Below are 22,341 nucleotides of genomic sequence, written 5' to 3'. Positions count from 1 at the left end.
CCCACCGACAAGTTCTGCAACTGTAATATCTCTTCCGGCATACTCGTTGAAATCAATGCCCGTGACCGGCTTTGAACCTCTGGAACGAGTTGAGAATCATCAAACACTGCACCGGGTGGCCGAGGAGGGAGGCCCTGCAGGTTGCAAAGGCATGGTGTGCGTGTCAAACTTTGCAAGATACAGTGTTCTGTCCGGGCTGCCAGTCGATAAGCTGTGCAATTAGCTCGGAATGGTTAGTAGGAACCCTTCGCCTTGTGAAGCCTTCTCCGGTCATATGGTGGTTCGACGATGGAACAAAACATATCTATCACCAATTCTCCAGCCGTTAGCGCCCTAGAGGCCCCGGTGATAAACAACTGTAAAGGCAAAACATAACGAGCAACCAAAAGAAAGAAAGAAAAACTTTGAAATTACTAGTATTCAGTCAGGGAAAGCAGAAGCAGTCATCAAGTCGATTGATGCCGAATTTTTGTATCGGGGTTAGGTTGTTCCGGACCGGACTGCTGAGGACCCTCAATTCTTCTACTGTTTTTGAGTGGTGCAAAATATCTGGCTTTCCTAATCGCCACTCTGAACCTTCATCCTATCCATCGCAAGTCTCCAGGATCTAGTTCTTCCTCCGCTTCCTCTTCCATTCTATTTGCCTTTCCAAAGGGTGAGATATCATCTCCGTCATCCTCATCCTCTTCTGAAACTTTCTCCGCCGATTCATAAATCCTTGGCTCGATACCCGTACGCTAATCCCAAAATAGGCAGGTTTCATCTTGAATATCACGTGAGGAGCAACTCGGATTCCAGAAGTTCTCCAACATTTGACAAGAATAGGACTCTCCATTCAGCGTCATTCTACTGTTTCCCGCCTTTCTCTTCCATCTTTATTTTTTCGTGTGATCGCTGTTGGATGGTTGGTTTCTTACATGGCGTCTCGCTTTCCGCCTCGAGAGCGATCTCCCCATCGGCATATCGACCGTCGCTCCGCCGCACCTCAAACCTCCTCCTATATCCCTTCTGGCCCTCGTGCTTCCGACGATGGAAATTCAACACCTCTGGGAAGGGAGCCCCCCCGTGGCCCAAAAGCTCTAATTGACTCGTCAAGAGGCATGTCTTTTGTCCCTCCTGGTCCTAGAGGCAGGGGTTTCCCAGCACGCGGTGACTTTAGAGACCGCGAGAGGGATCATGATTCCCGAGACATGCGCGATGGGGCCCTTTCATTTAGAAGAGATATGGATAGAGACTGGCCCCGAAGAGACCGTGTTTTCGATTCCAGAGATGCCCGCGTTCCTTCTGGCCGTGGGAGATCAAGGTCGCCTCCACTACGGGACTTTCGCGATTCTAGAGAACCAGCTCCTAGGGATTCTGATGCGTCCAGGATACGCCGAAATTCCAGAGACGGGCCCACCGGTTCCGTAATTGGGGTGCACGATACATCTGCTCCTTGTGGTCCGTCTCTGCGAGGCCGGGGCCGTGGCGACCGTGAGAGGGGGAGGGGCTGGGGCTTTTTGGACGATCGCGACTCTTTCCGACGCAGAAGCCGTTCGAGGGATGGATGGAGGGATCGTGAACGTGACCGCGACCGTGATCGCGATAGGGATAGGGATTTTGAACGCTATGATAGGTTTGATAGGCGCGAAGATGATCGGCGTTCGGAACGAGATGATAGAGAACGCGAACGGCCTTGTGAACGCCGGGACTCGTGGAGAAAAGATCGACCCTCAACCAGAACCGAACTTAAAAGTACATCAGCCGTCATTCCTCCAGCCTCACCTACTCCATCCTCGTCATCCACGCTAAGTACCAAAAAAGTTGTCCAACCCGAAATCCATGAGTTAACTAGGAAACCCACATTCCCGGCACAAAGCACGGAGGATTCTTGGCAGGAGTCGGATCGACAGGAGCGCCCTCCAGTCCGTTTAGATGTGCCACAAAGTCGGCTCATTTCACAACATTCTCCTCCCCCATCCGCCCTAGAAGTCCCTGCCTTCGGATCCATCATTAGTCCCAACCCAAGCCCCAATGACGTTCCTTCCACATTATCCACCCAAGCCAGGGGCTTAGCGGAAGCTTCCACAACACCGACTACTAGTAAGCCAGAAAAAGAACATGTGGATGTGTCCTCTTCCTTGCCCGTATTACCGCCTACTGGACCAAGATCTGAGAGATTAGAGTTTGAACACTCACACGACGCCCGAATCCCCCGTCAGCATGTTCCAGATGTTCGGGGGAAAGCTGAGGCACCACTTCGCCCAGCACGGCACTTTCCACCATCATCGAGATCCCCGAGCATGACTATGCGTGATCCATCTGCCTTAGCAGGTGTATCTGGTGGAAAGGATGCAATTCCTTCATCAATTCAGGCAGATGCGACATCCCAGGACACTAAGCCTCTGGGATTACGAGCCAGCCCCCGACCAAACTCTTCATCTGGATCTCCACCTACCTCGCAATCAATGGGAGGCATTTCACTCTCCCACCGGTCTGGCTCACCGCCTGTCCCGCCATCCGCTTCATTTAGGTCCCCTGGATCGAAGACGTCTCCACGAATTTCTTTGACTTGTATTCCCACAGGACCACGAGCGCTTCAGAGATCAAATGCTCCAAGGAGCGCACCTAAACCTAGTAATCAATGGGTTCGCCCAGGGTATGCGAGTCGTGGACCGTCCATCATGAATTTTCCATCCCCTATAAAGCGCGACGTATATGAAGAAAAGGAGCGAGGGTCGTTCAACGTGATTGATGTTTATAAATCTCACGAACTTGAGGGTTTCCCTCATCGAGAAAATTCCAAGTTATCGCCACTTACTGAGCGGATCGATCGTCTTTCCGGTCAGGACGAAAACAATGTTATCGGAGTGGTTGTAGATGCATCCTCGGAAAAACAGGGGCTTTCTGCCACAATTCCACCGATAGCAGAGCGAGTCGCGCCCCCCCTAACGTTTGGACAATCCAGCGGGGAAGAAACAGATGAGGAAGATGATTTAGATGAAGAAGACTTCAACGAGGGGGAGAAACGATTTGAAAAGGAAATGCAAGCTTTGGCTTCCGAAATGCCACCCTCAACTCTTCAGGATCCTGTTATAGTTGACTTACTGCTACAAATTCAAATGTTAGGTATCCTCGCTGAGGGGGTTGTCCCCACATATATGGACCTACCAGACGCGGCAATTGAAATTGAGAGACCAGAGCAACCTCCAGCTGTCATTCCCGTATCAGCAAGAGAAGCACAGGATATTGAAGCTCCGCCACCCTCGTCACCAATTGCCCAAGCGCACACTGGCCCTCCCCTCGAAATGTCATCGCTCGAAAGCCTTCCTTTTCTCCAATCTGGGCCACCCACACCTTTTTCCGACATATCAGCTTATCAAGAAACGATTCGGTCGCACGATCTGTTGAAGGAGGCTCTTCGCGAGGAATTAGCGAAGCAGCGTAAAAGAACATCCCTTCAGCATCAGGAACTACGACGAGAGTATGCTAAATATTACAAACCTTGGAGGATGGCAGTGGAAGAACTTGATCGCACGAGCAGACAAGAGAAGACAACCACTCCAGGTCCATCCACTCCACCGTCAGCCTCGGGAACCGCTACTACACCAAGCGCCACCACCGAAGGAAGAAGAGGTTACAAACTTAACAGCGAGCTTGACTTCCAAAATGCGCTGATAGCGTCCACCATTACTGCCCAAGAAGAGCAAGCACGTCGTCGTGAAAAGGAAGGGCCTGCGAAGCCAGATATAACTAAAGAAGCGCTCATCCCGGATATGTTCGAAGAACAAGAGAGACTAGCTTTCGTTTTCAAAGACACGAACCATGCCGTAGATCCTGCTACTGCGTTTGAGGTTTTCGCATTTCATCCGACACCTGACGACTTCACACCCGAGGAACAGAAGATTTTCACAGAGGCATTTTTAGCCCACCCCAAAAAATGGGGGAAAATTGCGGAATATCTTCCAGGACGGGACTTTCAGGCGTGTATCAATCATTACTATTTTACAAAACAAGAGTTCAAGTACAAGGCCAAGTTGAACAGAAAATATGTTCGAAAACGCGGGAAAAGGACGCCTGCTACGAGAAATCCAAAATCAAATGCTCTCATGTCAGATCTTGGTGTTCGGCCCGACGACGAAGGTGACGAAGCAGAAACACCTGCTGTCACTGATACCGGCCGACCTCGACGAGCTGCGGCCCCGACTTTTGGTGAAGTTGGTCCGGATACGGAGAACAGCACACCTACTCCCAGTTCGGGAAAAAGAGGAAACCACGTGAAGGATCCAGCGGATCCCGGAGCAGAGAAGGCTCCCAGCAGACGTGGCGGAAAAGCGGGAGGTGGACGCGGCGGTAAACGAGCAAAGGCACAACAGCAATCCTCACTAACTACTCCAATTGCTGTGACACCAATAATTGAACCCGACGGGCTAGCGGATACGGTGCCAGAATTGGTGGTTACAAAAAAGAAGGAAGAGCAGAAGGATATTGCTCCAGATCATCTCACTCAACAAGGAAAACCTACCAATGCCTGTGAGAAAGAAAACGTTTATGTTTTTGACGCTGTCGAACCTGAAGTACCGGCAAAACCTGTCGAGACCAGATCTGGGTTTCTCCAGCCCACAAGCTACTGGTCTGTACCGGAGCAACGCGAGTTTCCAGACCTTATTAGACATTTTGGGAAAAATTTCGAAGCTATCTCCCAATATATGAGGACCAAAACCCCTACAATGGTAAGGATCCGTTAACATGATAGATGCTACAGCTTCCCAACTGACTCATTACATTTTGACAAGGTCAAAAATTATTTCCAGAGGCGTGTTGACTCTGGACAAACAACTTTGGAGGAATACGCTGAGATGGCTGAGGCCAAGAGGTTAAGTGGAGAATCCCCAGGCCCTCTTCCAATTCCAAATATCCCTCCCAAACGACGCTACGAAGCTACACCATCTTCTGTCTCTTCGCGACCGCTCGCGCCAAATACTGAAGCTACGGAGTCAGTGGATGCGTCTCTGGCCTCCGAACCAAACGCCTCAACCGTTACTCTGTCGACTCCACACCCACAAGGGACTCAAACTCGATCGCGACTCGATGGGAACCGTTCTCAGCCTAGGTTTTACCCCCTCGCTCAAGCAACAGCCCTTCCCGGAACTCCACTACCACCAGCAAACGACGAGTTACGACCCCGTTCCATTCGTCCCCAGCCGCCACAAACGCAACACAATCAGCAAGGCCCCCGAGCTGGATATTTCAGCGACGAAAGAAAAGATAACCTCACCATAATTCCTATTCCTCCTCTCAGCGTTCGGTCTCCGGAGCTTCAAAGGCAAAACCAGCAACCGGATGGGAATTCTTTGCTGAATCAGGGAAGAGGTTCCACTTTACACATCCAAAATTTGTCTCATAGTGACCTACTACCCCGACCTAAAGAGACTCAGGAAACATTGCGGCCTCCTCAGTCACTAACCCAACCTCCCCGCTTTTCTCAAACGCAATATCTTCAGCAGTCCCAGACAAACAGCCCGACTACCCCGGTGACACGGACACATTCGGGACGTTCGAGCATAGCTATTCCTACATCGACAGCCGCATCTCCCATTCAGCGCGTCCCGAAACAAGAGTTTGAGCCAGCGAGTCTACTTCGCAATGATACAGTTGAACCGCTGAAATCAGTTCTGCCACCCCCTAACCAATTCGTAGGTATGAACCAACCGCCACCTACAATGTCACCTACCAAAGAGATTCCTCGTCCAAATTCGACCCCGGCGCAAGTCTTCCTGGACCCTCCACGCCAAGTGCCTGCTAAACGGTCAAATATTATGAACATATTAAATGACTCCGAGGAGCCACCCTCGCGAAAGAGGTTTGTCAGTGATCAAAACTTAGAGGCAAAGGCTCCACAACCCTACTCTATATCAAATCCAATATACGAACAATCGCAGTCCGAAGAGTCTGCGTACTCTAGCAGGCAACCCCCGCAAAGGTCTCCATACCCACCCCAACAATCGCAAAACCCGCCACGAAATCAACTACAAAACGCCGCGCATCGCTCCTATTCTGAGCATCGCAGCTATTCTGTTAGTTCCATGGCTGGATCTGGAACTATTAGCCAGGATTGGATGGCGAGGCTGGACCCGAGGGGCCAGCTGTCTCAAGCTACCGACCGTGGCATTTCCCGTTTGCCAGCTCAGCAAACATCAAACCTAGGATATATGAGCGCTGCCCAACAGACCACAAACGCAGGGTCAAATGTTCATCAGCAAGCACACCAGCACCACCGTACCTCATATAACCCACAGGTATCACAACAGGTACAACAATCCCAACCCACGGGGCTCCAAGGCCAACCTCAGCATCAGTCTCATAAAAACCTTGGAAAGCACGATTCTCCATTAACATTACAATCCCAGGGTTTTCACCAACCTTCCCCTCAGCTTCGTCACAATCCTATATCTTACTCTCGTCAAACATCCCAGCAGCAGCATCCGCCTTCCCCACTCCAAATTTCAGCGCCAATCCTACCCCAGACCCAGCAACACCCTCCTTATCCTGACCTTTTAAGTCTGCCAATGCAACCGCCCTCCCCACTCCAAATTTCAGCTCCAACCCTAACCCAAAACCAGCAACACCCACCCTTTTCTCAAAGCCCCTTAAGTCAGCCAAAGCAACGCCAGCATCATGTTTCAGCCGGACATGAACTTGGACCCAATCCCCAGCAAAATGGCCAGGGTGGTGGAAGTTCTGAACATATGCAGCCCGCTGTTCCACCTAGTTCCCCTACCCACCACCCCATCTTACGGCAATCTCATCAGCAGCACCACCACCAGCGACACCAACACCTACCCCAGCATATCTCCTCACTCGGTCCAGGAAATCAACATAACACCGTATCATTCAGCCACAATGGGTCGCATTTGCAGCCGGGCCACCTGACATCTGGCAATGCCTCTATTTCCCCGCAGAACTCGCATCAGAGCTCAAGTCTTGAGAGATCCTACACCCCACCATCAACTTTGCACCAACCTCCTGAAGGCCGGATTTCGTTTCCTTCTAGTATTGTCGCCGACCACCCTAACCAGGGACAACAGCAACAGGGGTTACATCAAATGCGTCAGCATCACCATCCGAATCAGCATCAACATGATCCCTATTCTAAACACTCTGGGCAGACATACCACCCCGCTTAATCGCGAGACTCAAGATAATGAAAGAAGAAGTGCAATTTCTACCCCCTCCCTCACTCCCGCATTTCCAAAGGGCCCTGGAGCCTATATTTTATGAAAATTATCTGTAATAACTGGCATGTTCTGTTCGTGTATGTTTTGCATTAAGCCCTTCACTTGCTAACCCCTTTCCTTTTGATTATTTATTGCCCCAGCTCATCTTTGAGAACATGCTGTGTGGGGCATTTCTTTTCCTCTAAATTAATGTATGATGGAGGTGGAAGGTTGGTTTATTGTAACTATCTAGCGGGCCCAGCACTGCTTAGATTGGTGTGGTCACGTGGCATTCTAGCGAACGATACCTAGGTAGGGATGCCAACATATCATTATTCTTATTATAATTGTTGCTGTTGCTGCTCCCCCTTGCATTTCTATTCCTACTATACTTGATGTCATCCATCGCCTCTGTATATTGTCTACCTTTCTACATCCTTATTGAATGATTTGTGTGAAATTTCAACCACGCCAAGCTATATTGTTTTACTAAGACTGAATGGTCCCTTGTCATACATAACCAAATGAAGGCGCACAATATCTCCCAGTAGAGGAGCATAGCCAATCCCAATATATACGTCAGCCTTTGCAATGCCTTCTTATTCCCAATACATGACGCATGGACGAAATAAAACTCACATTACTTTATAACCAAGCACAGAGGCGTGAAAAACAAGTCCATACACGATATAAACTAAAATCAAGATCACAACTCAAAATAAATCCACTCCTCACAGTTGATGCTATGAAGCCTCGGTGCCTAACTTGACAGCCTAGGCCTCAAGCCTCTAAATCCAATCCAGTCTTTTAGGGGGCTTGCCAGCGGGAATGCAACATTCTTGTCATATAAATTTCCTGCATTTGCAATGATTTGTTTTTCACGCCTTTGTAGAGACAAAAAAAAAAAAAACAGACCTTTCCGTACTATTCAATTAGTTGATGATTACACCATTGGTGATGAGAGAATTTTAACCATCGCGGAGGGTCATTCATATTGTCTTTGTACAGGATATAAGATGCGCTCATAGCGATGATTGTTCAGGACATAGAGTAGGCGCTGGTGCGGAGCACCAGCAGAAAATGACGGCTATGCTTAACAAATGATGTTTAACGTGAAGAAATATTTTCATCGATGCACATACCCATCACAAATAGGGCGGGGACGGAAAACAATCGCAAAGGAAATGATTAGGAAAAGTCATATTACATGTTATACATCCCCGCCCACCCGATGATTTGAAACCGTTGATCGTCCAGGACTGCCGAGAAAAATGCATATGAAAGAATTTGCTGGGAATTAGTGAAGATACCGGCGAATGGAAAAATACTGAGGATGTCAACTGGATGTATGTTATTTGGATTCGAAGGCGAACAGGGGTACGCAATCCGTTTGTGCAGCAACGTTATTTGAATACTTGTGTCGATTCACGCGGATGTCTCGGATATTTCCGCTCATCCATCCCTCCTCCTATCTCATTCTCTTGTTAAACATCAGCAAACTGGTTGAATTGGATATGTCGAAATGATACCATGGAACATAGTTCCGATGAGGGCGGACGATAGTTACGTTTAATATCAAATTCTCCTCTAACTTATCGTCTAACTTACGCAAGCAGCGTTTCAATTTTTGAACTTCACATTTTGAATCATAGTCCTTCGCAGTCCTTTCATTTTTTTTTTTTTTTTTTTTTTTTTTTTTTTTTTTTTTTTTTTAGCAGAAAAATCAAGTAACGAGACCGCACATAGTTCTAGCCGTGGCAAACTTAAAAATGGATGGATCGGGTCGTTGAGTAACGACGAAGGCTATTCAATCAAGATTCCCGTCGAACGGTTTGTTGCGCTGCTCCCATGAAGATTTGGGTTAACGGAATGGCAGATATATTACCAATCACCTCACAGAGGGAAAGGGTATTGTGCTCGACATGGTGGCATTGAACCGTTCAGACGCGAGTTTACTAGTCGGTTTCATTCGAGCCATAAAGCACCTCGCATACACCGCCAATGGGTATGTCCATCACAGCATCTGTTCCTTCATTCCAGATGTATTTCCACTCTAGCCTTCTTTTGTGAGGGCTCATTGTTTGTGCCGTTGCAGCATTTGGATTCATCTTCTCAGATCCACCAGGCCGTCTCCTGCCCTTGCTATCAATGACTGCAATATTTGCTACTTCATCCACAATATTTTCGATACTACTCATCGGCAGCGTAAGATATCCAGTATTATAAGCGGATAATGCAATGTAAATGTAAATAATGGTGATTACAAGGAAAGATGGGATCGCAAGAGACCACCAGCGATTTGGATAGTAATAAATCCTCAGCTGATGAAGAAACGGCGAGGGAAGGTATGACCACAAAAGGTATATCACTATCACAAGCATATTAGTAATATGACCCGGAGTAGAAATGAGCACGAAGCGAAGACAAGGCATACGGAAGGTGAGTGAGGAAGCGAGATAAAGCACAAATCCATAGTACTCATATGTAGGAACTTTAGGGCTTGCAGGTGGTACAGTAATTGCAGTACGTGCAGAGCGTGCGACTGCTTCCTCTGTGTCATTCAGGGTTTCAATATCAGAGCTGTCTGGTGTGGTGGGGCGCGATGTAGTTGCAGAAAAGGACGGTCGAAGGAGAGATGTTAATGAAGGAGATGGCGGTAGCGGCGTTGGTGGACGGTTGTAGAATGGGGGGGCAAATGCATTAGGACCATGGAGAGAAGAATGGAATGGGAATGGAGAGCGTTGCATTACACCCTCATCATCCGCCTTCGAGGGTTCGTCCTCTCGACTAGATGTAGAAGTAGAGGAGGAGTATTTTTCTGAATAGTGAGACTGGAAATCGGCATCATCGTCCATTTCAACATCTCTATCATCATCAGCGAGATCACCGGGTGTGAAATCTATATCCTCATCTACATATTCGCACTCATGAGATCTGTCTGTCGCGTCGAAGGGCATATTGACGTGTCGTCATTGGTGGTAAAACGAGCGACTTTGTGAATTGCATTCTGGAGGTCAAGAAGCATCGGATTTATTATCGATTGGGTTTGGGTTTGTAAGTTAGTTAGTTAACTTACCGAAAGTTTTTCCGGCCGAGGTTTGCGCTTCATCTCACATTCAAAGCTTGCTCAACGAGGTCTTTCGAGGATTTCTTTTCCTCGGTGTTGTCGTGATATTCCATAGCCTAATATTGAACGAAATTAATAGAACAATTAGAATTAAGATTATCTATCAAATCTTCTGGATACCTCCATGTAACAGCGATCATGGAAGCTCATCAGAAAACGGACTCTCCGCCGAAGGCAGGTTTCTCTACCATTTTCAACACTCAAACGCCATTAACACCTGAACAACTTCGCAGAATTGTATGTCTGCTCCAGCATATGAGAGAGTCACAGATACTGACATAGAACATAGGAAGTACGTCGGATGAAAGCTAAGGTACTCCGGGAACAAGAAGATGCCGCAGTGCGATCTGGTTCGTTGCCTAGCAGCTCGGCCACACCTGGACAGAAACGGCCATCTTCAGCGATATCTCCTCCAAAACCTCGTTCGAGCTCCCGTGATACAAGATATAATAAATCAGATGGACGATCACTCGATGAGATTCGTCCAGCTCGTAACTTTTCTAAGTACGTGGAATTCGACTTGAGTAAAATGACGGACACCAAAGGTGGATTTTTAACGGCGGAGGATGATCCCCATAACAAGGTTTTATATTCCGGCGAGAGGGATGAGAAGCCTACTCAAATGACATTCAAAGAATGGGAGCGATATCAACTATTACGGTCACTACAGCGAGACAAGGCAGGACCCTTCGAACCAGGGCTAAGTGTGCTCAATACGACAGAGCAGAAATCATGTCGAGAGTGCGGCAGCATAGAGATCGACTGGAAATGGGAAGAGACATTACGCTGCGCCGTTTGCAATCCCTGCAAGGAGAAGTTCCCTGAGAAATATAGTCTACTCACGAAGACGGAAGCCAAAGAAGATTATCTATTGACAGACCGTAAGCAAAGGATTTGGCTCGGTTTTTTCGGCCCGCATTATCATAAGAATATTTGCTAACTGTACTTCTATTATTTCTTCCCATCCGGCCCCTCCCGTCAAACAGCTGAACTAAAAGATGAAGAACTTCTACCTCATCTAGAGAGGCCAAACCCCCATAAAGCAACATGGAATAACATGATGCTGTACTTGCGATTCCAAGTCGAGCAGTATGCGTTCTCCCCGAAGAAGTGGGGATCACCTGAGGCTTTGGACGCTGAGTTTGAGAAGCGAGGGGCTGCGAAAAAGCGGCAGAGAGAAGCTAAGTTCAAATCGAAACTGCACGATCTGAAGAAACGAACTAGGGTTGAAGCGTACCGAAGAAGCCGGCAGGCTGCGGCAGAAGCAGGGTCAGGAGAGCATTTTGGGGACGATCTTGGCAGCGGCAAACATGTACATCAATGGAGAAGGCTTGTTGATAACCCGGAGACGGGTATAGGGGTAAAGGCATGCGTTCATTGTGCAATGGAGATTGAAGAACTTGAGTTCTGAATACTTTCGATAAAGCCAGTCTACCTAAATGTGCAAACTGCAGATCCAGAATCCAACCACCCCACAGCCTTAAGAATGTAAAAATGTAAATGTGGACACCGCATGCATGCATTTCTACGTACCCGACATACGGATCAGACTCTCTCTGATTTCGGCTAGGCACACTTTGTATGCGCTCTGTAATTCTCTTCCTGTTGTTTCCTCCAAAATGGGTGCTCTGGCCGCTATTCCCTTTTGGACCTTAACGTGACCGCCAAGACTGAACGGAATCCCGGACTATCGTATCTCCGTATGTTGAATCGGTTTAGAAGCTTTGAGTTGTTCATTCAGGGCGGCTTCAAAACCACGACAGACGACGGGCGACGCAGTGCGGACTATACACAACGTATTACTATCTCATCACGCCTTCATTGCCTGATTCCTCTCTATATATGCCGCTAGTCCGCTGGTGCATCCCCCGACTTCATACCCTGTCCGCTGACACTTTGACGCGGCGCAATTCCATGTTTCCAACCCCCTTAAGTTCCACGCTTGGGCACCCAGGCAATCAATTTCGCCGCGTCGTTTTATATACATATATATAAATATCTGTAGAAACAAACGAACCACAGGGAGGAGATTGTCCGTTTACACAACACATTTAACCGAAGAAGAACTGGAACGCTACTTCTGAATGGCCTGGCAGCCGTCATCCGCCATGGCTGGGAATGGGGGAATGAGCGGAGGAGTTCATGGTGCCGCTATTCACATGAGCCATGTGCAAGGCACAGAATACACGTTGCAAGGTGAGATTTACTTTTCCTGCTTATTTATTCACGGAAACGGACGGGGAGGCTCCAGATTTTGTGTCTGGCTGCATAAACCTGGCGTACAACCTTCATTCCTTCTGCCCAGATTTTTAATCTCTATTCCTATCTTATAGGAGTAATGCGATTCCTACAGACCCAATGGCACCGACACGAACGAGATCGAAATGCATGGGAGATCGAGCGTGCTGAAATGAAGTCGAGAATTGCCAGATTAGAGGGTGATGCACGGACCAGCAAGCGAATGTACGAAACTTTGAGCAAACATGTTAAAATGTTGGAGGCTGCTTTGAAAAGGGAACGAGAAAAAGTCAAGAGCTTATCTACCGGAGAAGCTGTCGACACGAGCAAGAACTCCAAGGATCTCGCCAAAGATGACCCGAAATCCCTTCCACAACGTATGCTCTAAACCTCTTGAAAAATTTTTTGGCCCCATCAAGTACTGATTATATCTGATGATGAGTCTCTTAGAACAACCAAAATCCGATGCTTGCCAAGTTGACGTCGACAATAGGACTCAGAATGCGTCCAATCCTGATGTTCGCCAGGATTCAGAACGTGAAAAGTCTCGCGTGTATCTTGGAAAATGCTCACAGGAAGTTACCTATCATGTAATTCCCGGGTCACGTCCTCCTCCGGACTTGCTAGATCTTCAAGAAATGTCAGACCACGGGTATCAAAATCATCAGATGCAGAGGCCTTCCTTCGAAGACGTATATGTGCAACATCAATGTCAACACCAGCAAAGGCAGAAAATTCATCAACAACAGCACCAACAGCAACATAATCACGTAAACATGGTTCGAGAGCCCTCGGTACATCAACCCATTACCCCTAATTATTCCGAGAATTTCCCTGCTGGCCCACGCGCATTGAATCCGAGTCATCAAGATCCACTTGAAGCGCAGCCATTTGAGCAACAGCGTTCACATCTCCTTCCCATGGATCGTCGAAAGGAATCTTTTGATCATCCTCCTGTTGGCCATGAAGAGGTGGAATCAATCACACATACCTTTGATGAATATGGAAATCTGGTCTCCATCTCTGACCTACCTAAACCCATCACCTCCATAGAACCCGAAGCTGATGATGCGGATGGATGGAACTTTGATGAAACCCCAGTCGATATTACCACCACATCGAGCGGAACACATCATCGACCCGATACGGATGTTTTCCCGAATGCTGATTTTGTATTCCCAAACTCTTCTCCCCGAGGAGGCCCTGGCTCTCAAAGAAGAAAAGGTTCAGGAAGGCGTCGCGCTGATGGGACCACTGATTCTCGCGATCTAGGTACCTTGGGTGGGTTAAAGGTTGATGTGCCGAACTTCAAAGTCCGATTCGCGTTGCGCGGCCATCTTGATGTTGTTCGATCGGTTATCTTTACTGGTGGCGGAAGCCCGTCTGAACCAGAGATATGCACATGCGGTGATGACGGGACAATTAAGCGTTGGATTATCCCAGCATCCTATGGCAGCATCGGCCCCAATAGCAGCAGCTCAAATAATGACCTCGATATCACAAGCTACTTTACTCATCGTGGACACTTGGGGCCAGTCACCTGCCTTGCAGCATGCCCCCCCGCTCCCAACTTTTCCAGTGGAGGTCGAGCCCTTGGAGACGGCTGGGTATTTTCAGGCGGCCAGGATGGCAGCGTTAAAGTATGGGAACGGGGCCGTGTTGACCCGAAAGCGTCTCTAGATACTCATACGGATTCAGTATGGGCATTGCGCGTGCTTCCAGGTACTGCCGGATCTATCTTTGGAGACCGATGTAGCCATTACGGTAGCCCTGATCGAATAGTCCTTGTTTCGGGTGCTTCCGACGGGAGACTGTTGATATGGGCCGTGAGTGCTCCACCACAACTCGCCTCCCCACAAGCTGGAAATCGAAGGGTCGGTGGTAGCCGAAGAGCAAATTCTATATCTTCCGGCTCAAACTTCTCTTCATCACCCCAACCAAGCACAGCAAGTGCAACTCCTTTTCACTATACATTGATTCATCATATCATCCGCCCTGACTCTCCTTCCTCCACAAGTATCAGCCCTTTGTCACTTGCCGGCGTCAACTTTGTTGTTTCCTATGCGGATGCCTCCATTATTGTCTACGACACGCGATCTGGGGAAGAGGTGGTTGGAATGGCTAGCTTGGAAACGTACGACGGAACCCGTGCGACTGGTGTTAACTCCGTAGTAGCAAGCACTATTGGGTTTGACGGAACTGCCAATCTAGATCCCAACAGGACTTTGACGGAAGAGGAAGCTATCGTGCATGGAGCCACTGGCACCAGTGGTGGGGTTGAAGGGGTGATTATTAGTGGCTATGAAGACCGTTATATTCGATTTTTCGATGCCAATAGTGGTAAGCACAGTGCCACCAACTCACGTACTTTTCCAAGGATTAATACATGAATATTGTTGACGTCTATTCACAGGCCAATGCACATATACAATGCTTGCACATCCCACCGCAATCTCCTCTCTCGCCCTATCTCCGGATGGCCGCGAGCTCGTGTCTGCAGGTCATGATGCCAGCTTACGCTTTTGGTCACTTGAAAAGCGGAGTTGTGTGCAGGAGATTACCAGCCATCGGCTTTTGCGAGGGGAGGGTGTCTGCGCCGTGGTTTGGAGTCAAGATGGACGGTGGGTTGTGAGTGGGGGCGGTGATGGAGTGGTTAAGGTCTTCTCAAGATAATGAGAAACCGGTTGGCATTCTCTTATCTTTGTTTTATTACCTGATTTTGGTCCTTGCTTGAATTTCATGCCTGGATTCAACAGGTTTTGATGTTTTACTTCATATTACCCCGTTTGTCACACCTTTTGAAGTTTTGACTCTAATTTCGATTTCGTTCTGTATGTTCACCATCAGCTCTCATAACTGCGTCATTTTTGCTTCGCCCTTGCTCCATTCTTTCCCTCCTTCCATCTTCTGACTGCGCCTTTGCCTTGGCGCATTTGCACATTGTCAGGGATGCAATCGAAAATAATACAGAAGCCATCATCCGGAATTTCCATTTGACATCCTCCTGACCATAACCAAATCCTACACCAAACGGCCAGTGGAGTGTTGCGATTAAAGCAGTTTGTTTCCATACAGTTTATTTTTTTTTTTTCTTGATTTGGCGATTGTATGTTCTCTAGCAGAATGAGGGTTTATATTTTGTTGGCTTCTTTTGGACACTGCATCTCGTCGAAGTGTATTACCATGTTTCTATTTATATTCGCACCGAGTGATCTTTCATTCGGAGTCAAACACTACATCAGGCCATAAGTATTGACAACCCCCACTACTTTTCTGCCATCAAAAGGCAACATGATTGTGGTGGGGATTGCCAAAATTTATGGCCTGACACTGTCTTGTGTATATACATATTTCTGAATATGGAAAGCTCCCTGGGGCCTATGGCGTTTATTGCATTGCTAATATTTGCAAGTAATTTGAACAGGTGATGCATATTGACACTTGACTTATTTTATTATACTGATAGATTACGGCTACACTAACTAAATTTAATAAAATCTTCATCATACTCATCAGTTGTAGCGGACAACTGTGCTCAATACATCATATATTATAGTGAAGAATATATATCATGTTCTCTAATTACTCAATTAAATACTTTAGCTATGTTCAGAGACAATACTAAAATCATCTCATTAAATTTCTTTTATATAGTATATATTTGAACTAGACTGGCTGTGAGACTATGCATTGCAGCATGGGATCAGAACTAAATTTTTTGCTACTTTCAATATTTGAGTAGTTGATTTTTGTATTTATGGTTTAATTTTACATAGCCTAATCTCAAATTATATAACTTTCAAATTATGTTTTTCATATTATACTTTTTGTTAATTTGTTGATGGAGGTGGAAGATTGGATTAGTTATTGTAAGTATCTAGCAGGCGCAGCACTGCTTAAATAGGTGTGGTCGCGTGGCATTCTACAGATCTGTATTCTGTACCGAGCAATAGGGATGCCAACATTTGTTTTTCTTTCTTTTCTTTCTTTTCGTCTTCTTTTTTTAAACACTATATTCTATATTTTGATATTGCTGTCACTCCATTCCCAGATCTCTTTATAGTATTTTCATTATTGACTGTTGATACACGTTATATGATATGCATCACGATTCACTTATCAGTTTTTGATCTGTTTTTCATCGCTTTGCACAGCTCTGGTGGCCTTGTCAATGCTGCAGGGAGGAACGATAATAGAGGGATGTAAAATAATTCTTAGCTGTGTTTCTAATGATTATAGGTATAAAAGATACATTTGATCGTGTTTCTCTCTCTCAAATGCATGTATAGAATGTAAAATTCATTCAAAAATGATCGCATCAGAAGATTAATAATAACCAAAACCGCAGCGACATTGCTGCATATTTAATCCAGCTTATGACGTGGCAAAATTCCAGACGATACGACACAACAAATGGAGCTGGAAGGACATTCGCTAACGATTATCGCTAAAAAGTAGCTTTCGGAAGAATGGCGTGAATGGCGTACAATTGTTGGACCAACAGTTAAAAGTTGAGCAAAAAACTGTGGCAGATACCAAGCTCAAGTTGAAATCAATCCATCGCGGATCGGGACGGCCGGTGTCGCGGTCTTATAAAGAAAAAAAAAAGTGAAAAGAAAAATATGGTCGAGGAGATGAAAACAAAACAATCGCTACGTTATTATTTCCAGGAAAAGAAAAGAAAGAAAATCATCCAGATCATCATCCAGAAGAGGCGAGTTTTAGATGGCAAAATAAAACGGCCGGGAGAGTAGGGCCTACATTAGCTGCGGTAAATCTTCACGACATTTGCGACCTTCTTTCGACACATAGGACATATGTCAACTTGTTTGGCGCAACTGACGCATGCGCACACATGTCCACAACTGTAGAATAGCGCATCCTGATCTTGGCTATAGCAGATTTGGCAAAGGTCCATTTCTTCATCTGCGACTTCCCAGTAACTGATGCCTTTTCCATGTCGTTTGCCAGCGCGGTAGCCACCGACGTACTTATTCCCAGTCTTGCGTTCTATGAACGTTCCCTGCCCATTCCGCTCATCTTCGAACCAATCTCCGTCATACGTATCGCCAGAAGCGAACTCCATGACACCTTTCCCATGACGTTGTCCCAAGACGAAATCACCAGTATAGGTAGCACCAGAATCCGATATGTGAGTTCCTTTGCCGTGATAATATCCCTTTTTGAAGTCGCCGGAATAATATTCGCCATTGTAAGTGGCATCAACAATTTTCGTGCCCGTGAGAGACTGAGTTGGATGTCGACGAGATAATGCCCAAAGGTACTGAGCTAGCAGATCTGGATTCGCGAACGAACCTCTCCCTGAAATCTCCGTGGATCTATCATTATGGCAATGTTAGTAAGGCAAAAACTTGAGTGAATAAATAAACAACAGTAAACTACATACTGTGACTTTGGCAATACCTCCCCGACAAGGAAACATTCACCGTCTCGATCGGCAGATACGATTTTGTTGAATCTATCGTTACTGGAGATGGACAAAATTGATATGCCATCAACACGATGCCAAAGATGAAATAGTTTATCATCAGGCCATCCAAGAGCGGCACGGACAGAAGCTTTGATAGACGAACTTCTCTTGGAGAAGAAAACTCCAGCAACTCGGAATTCTTGCTTTTCTATGTCAAATATTTGGACAAAATAATATACTTGAGCAGGCAGTGGAACCAGCTGATGTGTTAGATCTTCAAATGGTAGTTGAGCAATTTCATTTATATCGTTCTCCGCATTTTCTGTTAGAGCAATCGCCTCTGAGTTCTCATTGGAGGCAATTACAGTCTGATGTTCTGGCGCGGTATCTCCCATGACTGAGTCTTCCTGGGTAAGAGCTGGTGTCGAAATATACTCAGCGCTAGGAGTCGCATGGTCGGCAGAACCAGATTCATTGCCTCCGTGGTAATCGCCCGGCTGTTCTGATGTGGTACTCTGGGAGACCGGATCTGCAGTTGCGACAGCCAAAATGCTGATGTCCCCCGTACTGGGTTCTGCATCGGTCATTTGGACATCTGATATTGGGATATTGGAATCTTGTCGGATATTGTCGTTGTTATTAGAGGGAAGCATATTTGCATGGTCCGGCGTCTCAGTTTCATTGGCTACTTGTACTACTTCTGGTTGCGGGTTAGAAGGAGTTAAATTAATACTGGTGCTTGCTTCCCTGTCCGTTGGATCAGCAGGAGGGTTTAAATCAGCCATGCCGGTATTCTGGGTTTCCCGGATGCTCTGTTCTTCCAATGGAATTTGGCTGGCGAGGCTGCTTGGCCCGCTCGCTACTTCTGCGGCTGCTTCAGAAGAATGTTCATTTTCAAATACGTTGGCAGGAAGTTGTGGGTTGAACACAGCGAATTGCTTTGCATCATCTAATATCAATGGTCAGAATGGATTACAAGGTTTGGACTTAACACATTCATGTTACTATATAGATGGCGACTTCACGGACTCACCTTCAGTCAGGATATGCATCCAGAGGCGCAGAGACTTCATCTCAGAGCACACCAGCGATTGAGAAAGATCCGGAAGAGTTGTGAGCTGCGAGGTGGGGGGAAAACCGGATTTTGGACGGCCAATCTTCCACAGGCGGATATCTTTTGACTTTACCTGTATATCCCCATTCGACTGCCACCTTGCCAACTTCTCCCTTAGCTCTGCGATTGATGTACTTGCCGGCAAGGTCAAATATCGGATTTGACCAACAGCTCTGGCAGTTTCCATCAAATCATAGGCATCAAATAAGCTGTTACTCACCAGAGAGAGATCACTGAGTGAATATGCCTCAACGGTAACCGGGGGTGCCGAGGCGAATGGCACATGTCCAAGTTCCAAATAAGCTTTTCTTGTCCCCGGAATATCCCATTGCTCAATTTCTCTGGTCAAGAATCGGGGAAGTACGTCATTTCGTACATACATGACAACCACAGCAATATTGTGTCCAGACCTATCACGTGCCCTTGCGTCCTCAGGTGGAATACCTTCATGAGCGCTGATCGCCGCCTTTCTTGTCAGACACTCAATTTTGTTATCGCCTGCGTCTTCAAAAGCAAGCCATCGTGATCCCGGTCCAGCAGGACGGAGGATACTGTAGAATTGCCCTGACGTCCGCTTGCCCTTGTGGACAACAAACCCGTAAAGACTGTATTTTCCAGATCGAGGATCTGCGACAAAATCTGAGAGATCAAGTTCTTCATCTATCCCCACACGGCGGGAAATGAGTTTCCAGTTACGACTGGGCTTGTCAAATTTCTGGCGAGCTAGTTCTACATGGAGAACCGCAGGTAGAGACCATTTCCCAGGTTTGTCGCTCAAATACTTCTTTACGCCCGACTCCACGTTCTCCGAGGTTTGCGCAGGAACGCTAATTTTAGAGTTGAAGTCTCCTCGGAAATAGTTGACTGTGTCCAGGGGTTTATCAGGTATACGGTCTGTAATTGTGTTGTCGCAGTTCACCATTTGACCGTCGAAGATTTTTGCCAATTCAGCAACGGCATCGGTTCCTTCCAGTTCTAATTCAAGAGAACGCCGGAACCTCTCCCAAAATTCCATCACGTCTCTGGAGAATTCTTGCAAATTGCGAAGCGTCTGAGTGACGAAATCAGTATCAACTGAAAGTTGGGGAGGATGTGGCGTCCGTAGAGCTAGTAAAAGCTTTTGTAAAGCCTCACATAGGGGTCTTGGTTTAACCCCCGGAGTGGTGAGATGTTCCAAAATGTTCACATCCTGAATAATTTCCCGAAACGGCGCCAGGAGAAGCCACGATACCAAACCAGCAACCTCAAAGCTATATTTCAAAATAGAATCACCCATGGGCCGGTAACCAGTTAGGTTCAAACTGTCCCAGATAGGCTCGCTATCGCTTGAATGCCACCAGAGAGACTGCGTGGGATCATCGATAATTCGAAGATAGGCATCAAAAGCGAGAGTGTCATTTCGGAGCAGCGCTTGCCTTTGGCCACGATGTCGTTGGTGAATCTGATCCCAGGGCCCATGAAAGGTTGTCCAGCCCCAATCAACGTTGTGGGAGTTAAACTGATGACATGAGGACTGCATCCAAGCAGTTCGCGGCTCGTTGGGGTTGTATATGATAACTCCGATTTGAGCCGATACTCTCCAATCCCTCGGCGGATGGGATTGTGAAACTTTTCTCGGATGCTCACTTGCTGGCTCCTCCGGGGGTGTAGGTTGACCGTTGTCTTCAGAGGAGAGCTCCTGTTTCTCGTCGTTCTGAGAGACGGAGACTGAGACTGATGGAGCTTTACTGGAGTCTGCCGAAGCTGGGAGAGTTAAATCGACCTCTGGTACCAAATCGCTCAATACGGCATTTGGAGGGCCTTTGAAAACTCTGAACTCGGTCTCGGGGATATCTTTATCCTGTGTAGGGGGCGTAGCAGATGACTCAATGTAGATGCTCAAAGAGTTTACGTTGTTACCCCTGGGGAAAAACTTTATAGTCCAGTAAAGACCGCCGATCAAAGCAGCTGGAGACCTCATGATAGTGGCACGATTTGGTTTTTCCTTGGTGCCCCGTACACCTTTAAACTTCCATGTCAGGCGGGCTTTCTCTGCAGGTTTATATTCGGGGTCATCAAGTTCTCTGTAGAAGGTCTTTTCCCAGTAATCGTCTATATATATGTAATGTATAACATTGAGCAAGTTAGAAATGTGGAAAGTCCCTAAAGAGTGCTATTCTTGTTCACAAGACTTGGGAAGTGGTAATCAGTTTAAAGACTTACAATCCAAGGCACTGTAATCGTCGCCAGACTCGATTTCTTTCATCTCCTCCTCATCAGGGGACGATATGTCCTCCTCAACATCGGCCCAGTAAGCATGTTCCTCTTCCCCGCTGACGGGAGATTCCTGGGAATTACTTTGTGAGTCATCTAGTGAACTATTCCGTTCGGGAAGGCTATCGGCAAAATCCTGAGACGAGGGCTGTTCCGATGGAAGTTCTGTTTGAGGATCATTGTTAGGGGATGGGACTCCCGTTACTGTAGGTCGAGCCACATTGTGATCCGTAGTTACTGTTATGGGTGGCTCTGAAACTGGTGGAGATGAGCCGGCAGCTAGTATAGAATCGTTGGCAACATCAGGGCTTCCAGTTGGTTCGGTTTCCATGTTTTCGGGGATGGAGCTAATTGTTCCGTGTTCATCAGTTGATTCCGGGAGAACCGTATCATAAAGGTCTCCTCTGGTTCTGGGGGTGGAGCATCAATGGTAACATCCATACGGTCCTCTTCAAGGGGCTGGGGCCGGTGAGGGGCTGATTGAGGATTTGAATGAGGAGAAGGAATGGAAGCAATGGCCGTGGGGTGCGGCTCTCGAGTAGCATCCTCGCCGCTTTGGGATTGAGTCAGTCGATCTGGCGCAGATGTGATATGAGTTGAAGACGTTGTAGATTGGTAAGGAGGTGACGGAGGCAGGATAGACTGCGAGGAAAAAGGAGAACGGGGTTGGGAGTGTTCCATCAAAGATGAATTATGGAGAAGAGCTGGGGCAACTGGATTCTCGACGTTCACGCCGGGGTCCAGAGCAACATCCATTGCTGGGTATCGGTCGCTGATTGCGGTGTTGATAAGCAAGGATGGGAGAGATAAAAAGGGGAATGACGGATTTGGACGAGTTCGACGTGCAGAGGGCTGAAGCGGTGAGGCTCAACAAGTTAGCATTAGATGCAATAGGCAGCATTAAAATCAGGAGTACAAGTCGGTCGGTGAGAACTCGTACTCGTAGTTAACCTACCGCGCGAATGACTGATAGCAACCAGCA

At 47.2% G+C, this 22,341-nt stretch overlaps 6 protein-coding genes across 6 annotated transcripts; 3 read left to right on the top strand and 3 right to left on the bottom strand.

The window, feature by feature from the left end:
• Positions 1 to 917: 917 nt before the first annotated feature.
• HCAG_04892 (predicted protein) lies at positions 918 to 5,865 on the top strand (the record flags this gene model as incomplete). Its single annotated transcript, XM_001539375.1, has 3 exons — positions 918 to 4,712; positions 4,794 to 5,679; positions 5,852 to 5,865. The coding sequence occupies 3 exons, from the start codon at positions 918 to 920 to the stop codon at positions 5,863 to 5,865; spliced, it is 4,695 nt and encodes a 1,564-aa protein (XP_001539425.1).
• A 270-nt stretch (positions 5,866 to 6,135) lies between these two features.
• On the bottom strand, positions 6,136 to 7,602 carry HCAG_04891 (predicted protein; the record flags this gene model as incomplete). The annotated part of the gene is made up of 6 exons (XM_001539374.1): positions 6,136 to 6,350; positions 6,438 to 6,747; positions 6,778 to 6,818; positions 7,003 to 7,050; positions 7,155 to 7,247; positions 7,584 to 7,602. The coding sequence occupies 6 exons, from the start codon at positions 7,600 to 7,602 to the stop codon at positions 6,136 to 6,138; spliced, it is 726 nt and encodes a 241-aa protein (XP_001539424.1).
• A 1,549-nt stretch (positions 7,603 to 9,151) lies between these two features.
• HCAG_04890 (conserved hypothetical protein) lies at positions 9,152 to 10,153 on the bottom strand (the record flags this gene model as incomplete). The annotated part of the gene is made up of 2 exons (XM_001539373.1): positions 9,152 to 9,564; positions 9,631 to 10,153. The coding sequence occupies 2 exons, from the start codon at positions 10,151 to 10,153 to the stop codon at positions 9,152 to 9,154; spliced, it is 936 nt and encodes a 311-aa protein (XP_001539423.1).
• A 308-nt stretch (positions 10,154 to 10,461) lies between these two features.
• Positions 10,462 to 11,734, top strand: HCAG_04889 (conserved hypothetical protein; the record flags this gene model as incomplete). The annotated part of the gene is made up of 3 exons (XM_001539372.1): positions 10,462 to 10,560; positions 10,613 to 11,204; positions 11,346 to 11,734. 3 exons carry the CDS (start codon positions 10,462 to 10,464, stop codon positions 11,732 to 11,734), a joined length of 1,080 nt encoding a protein of 359 aa, XP_001539422.1.
• A 697-nt stretch (positions 11,735 to 12,431) lies between these two features.
• On the top strand, positions 12,432 to 15,234 carry HCAG_04888 (conserved hypothetical protein; the record flags this gene model as incomplete). The annotated part of the gene is made up of 4 exons (XM_001539371.1): positions 12,432 to 12,519; positions 12,657 to 12,938; positions 13,012 to 14,901; positions 14,975 to 15,234. 4 exons carry the CDS (start codon positions 12,432 to 12,434, stop codon positions 15,232 to 15,234), a joined length of 2,520 nt encoding a protein of 839 aa, XP_001539421.1.
• Positions 15,235 to 17,323: 2,089 nt separating this feature from the next.
• Positions 17,324 to 21,690, bottom strand: HCAG_04887 (predicted protein; the record flags this gene model as incomplete). The annotated part of the gene is made up of 4 exons (XM_001539370.1): positions 17,324 to 17,900; positions 17,969 to 18,941; positions 19,026 to 21,197; positions 21,309 to 21,690. 4 exons carry the CDS (start codon positions 21,688 to 21,690, stop codon positions 17,324 to 17,326), a joined length of 4,104 nt encoding a protein of 1,367 aa, XP_001539420.1.
• Between the last annotated feature and the right edge of the window lie 651 nt (positions 21,691 to 22,341).

The sequence above is a fragment of the Histoplasma capsulatum genome, genomic scaffold, assembly GCF_000149585.1.
Source record: "Histoplasma capsulatum NAm1 scaffold_5 genomic scaffold, whole genome shotgun sequence".
Classification (NCBI taxonomy): Eukaryota; Fungi; Ascomycota; class Eurotiomycetes; order Onygenales; family Ajellomycetaceae; genus Histoplasma; species Histoplasma mississippiense.
Note: the sequence above shows the minus strand (reverse complement) of the source record. Positions and strands in the feature narration are given on the sequence as shown.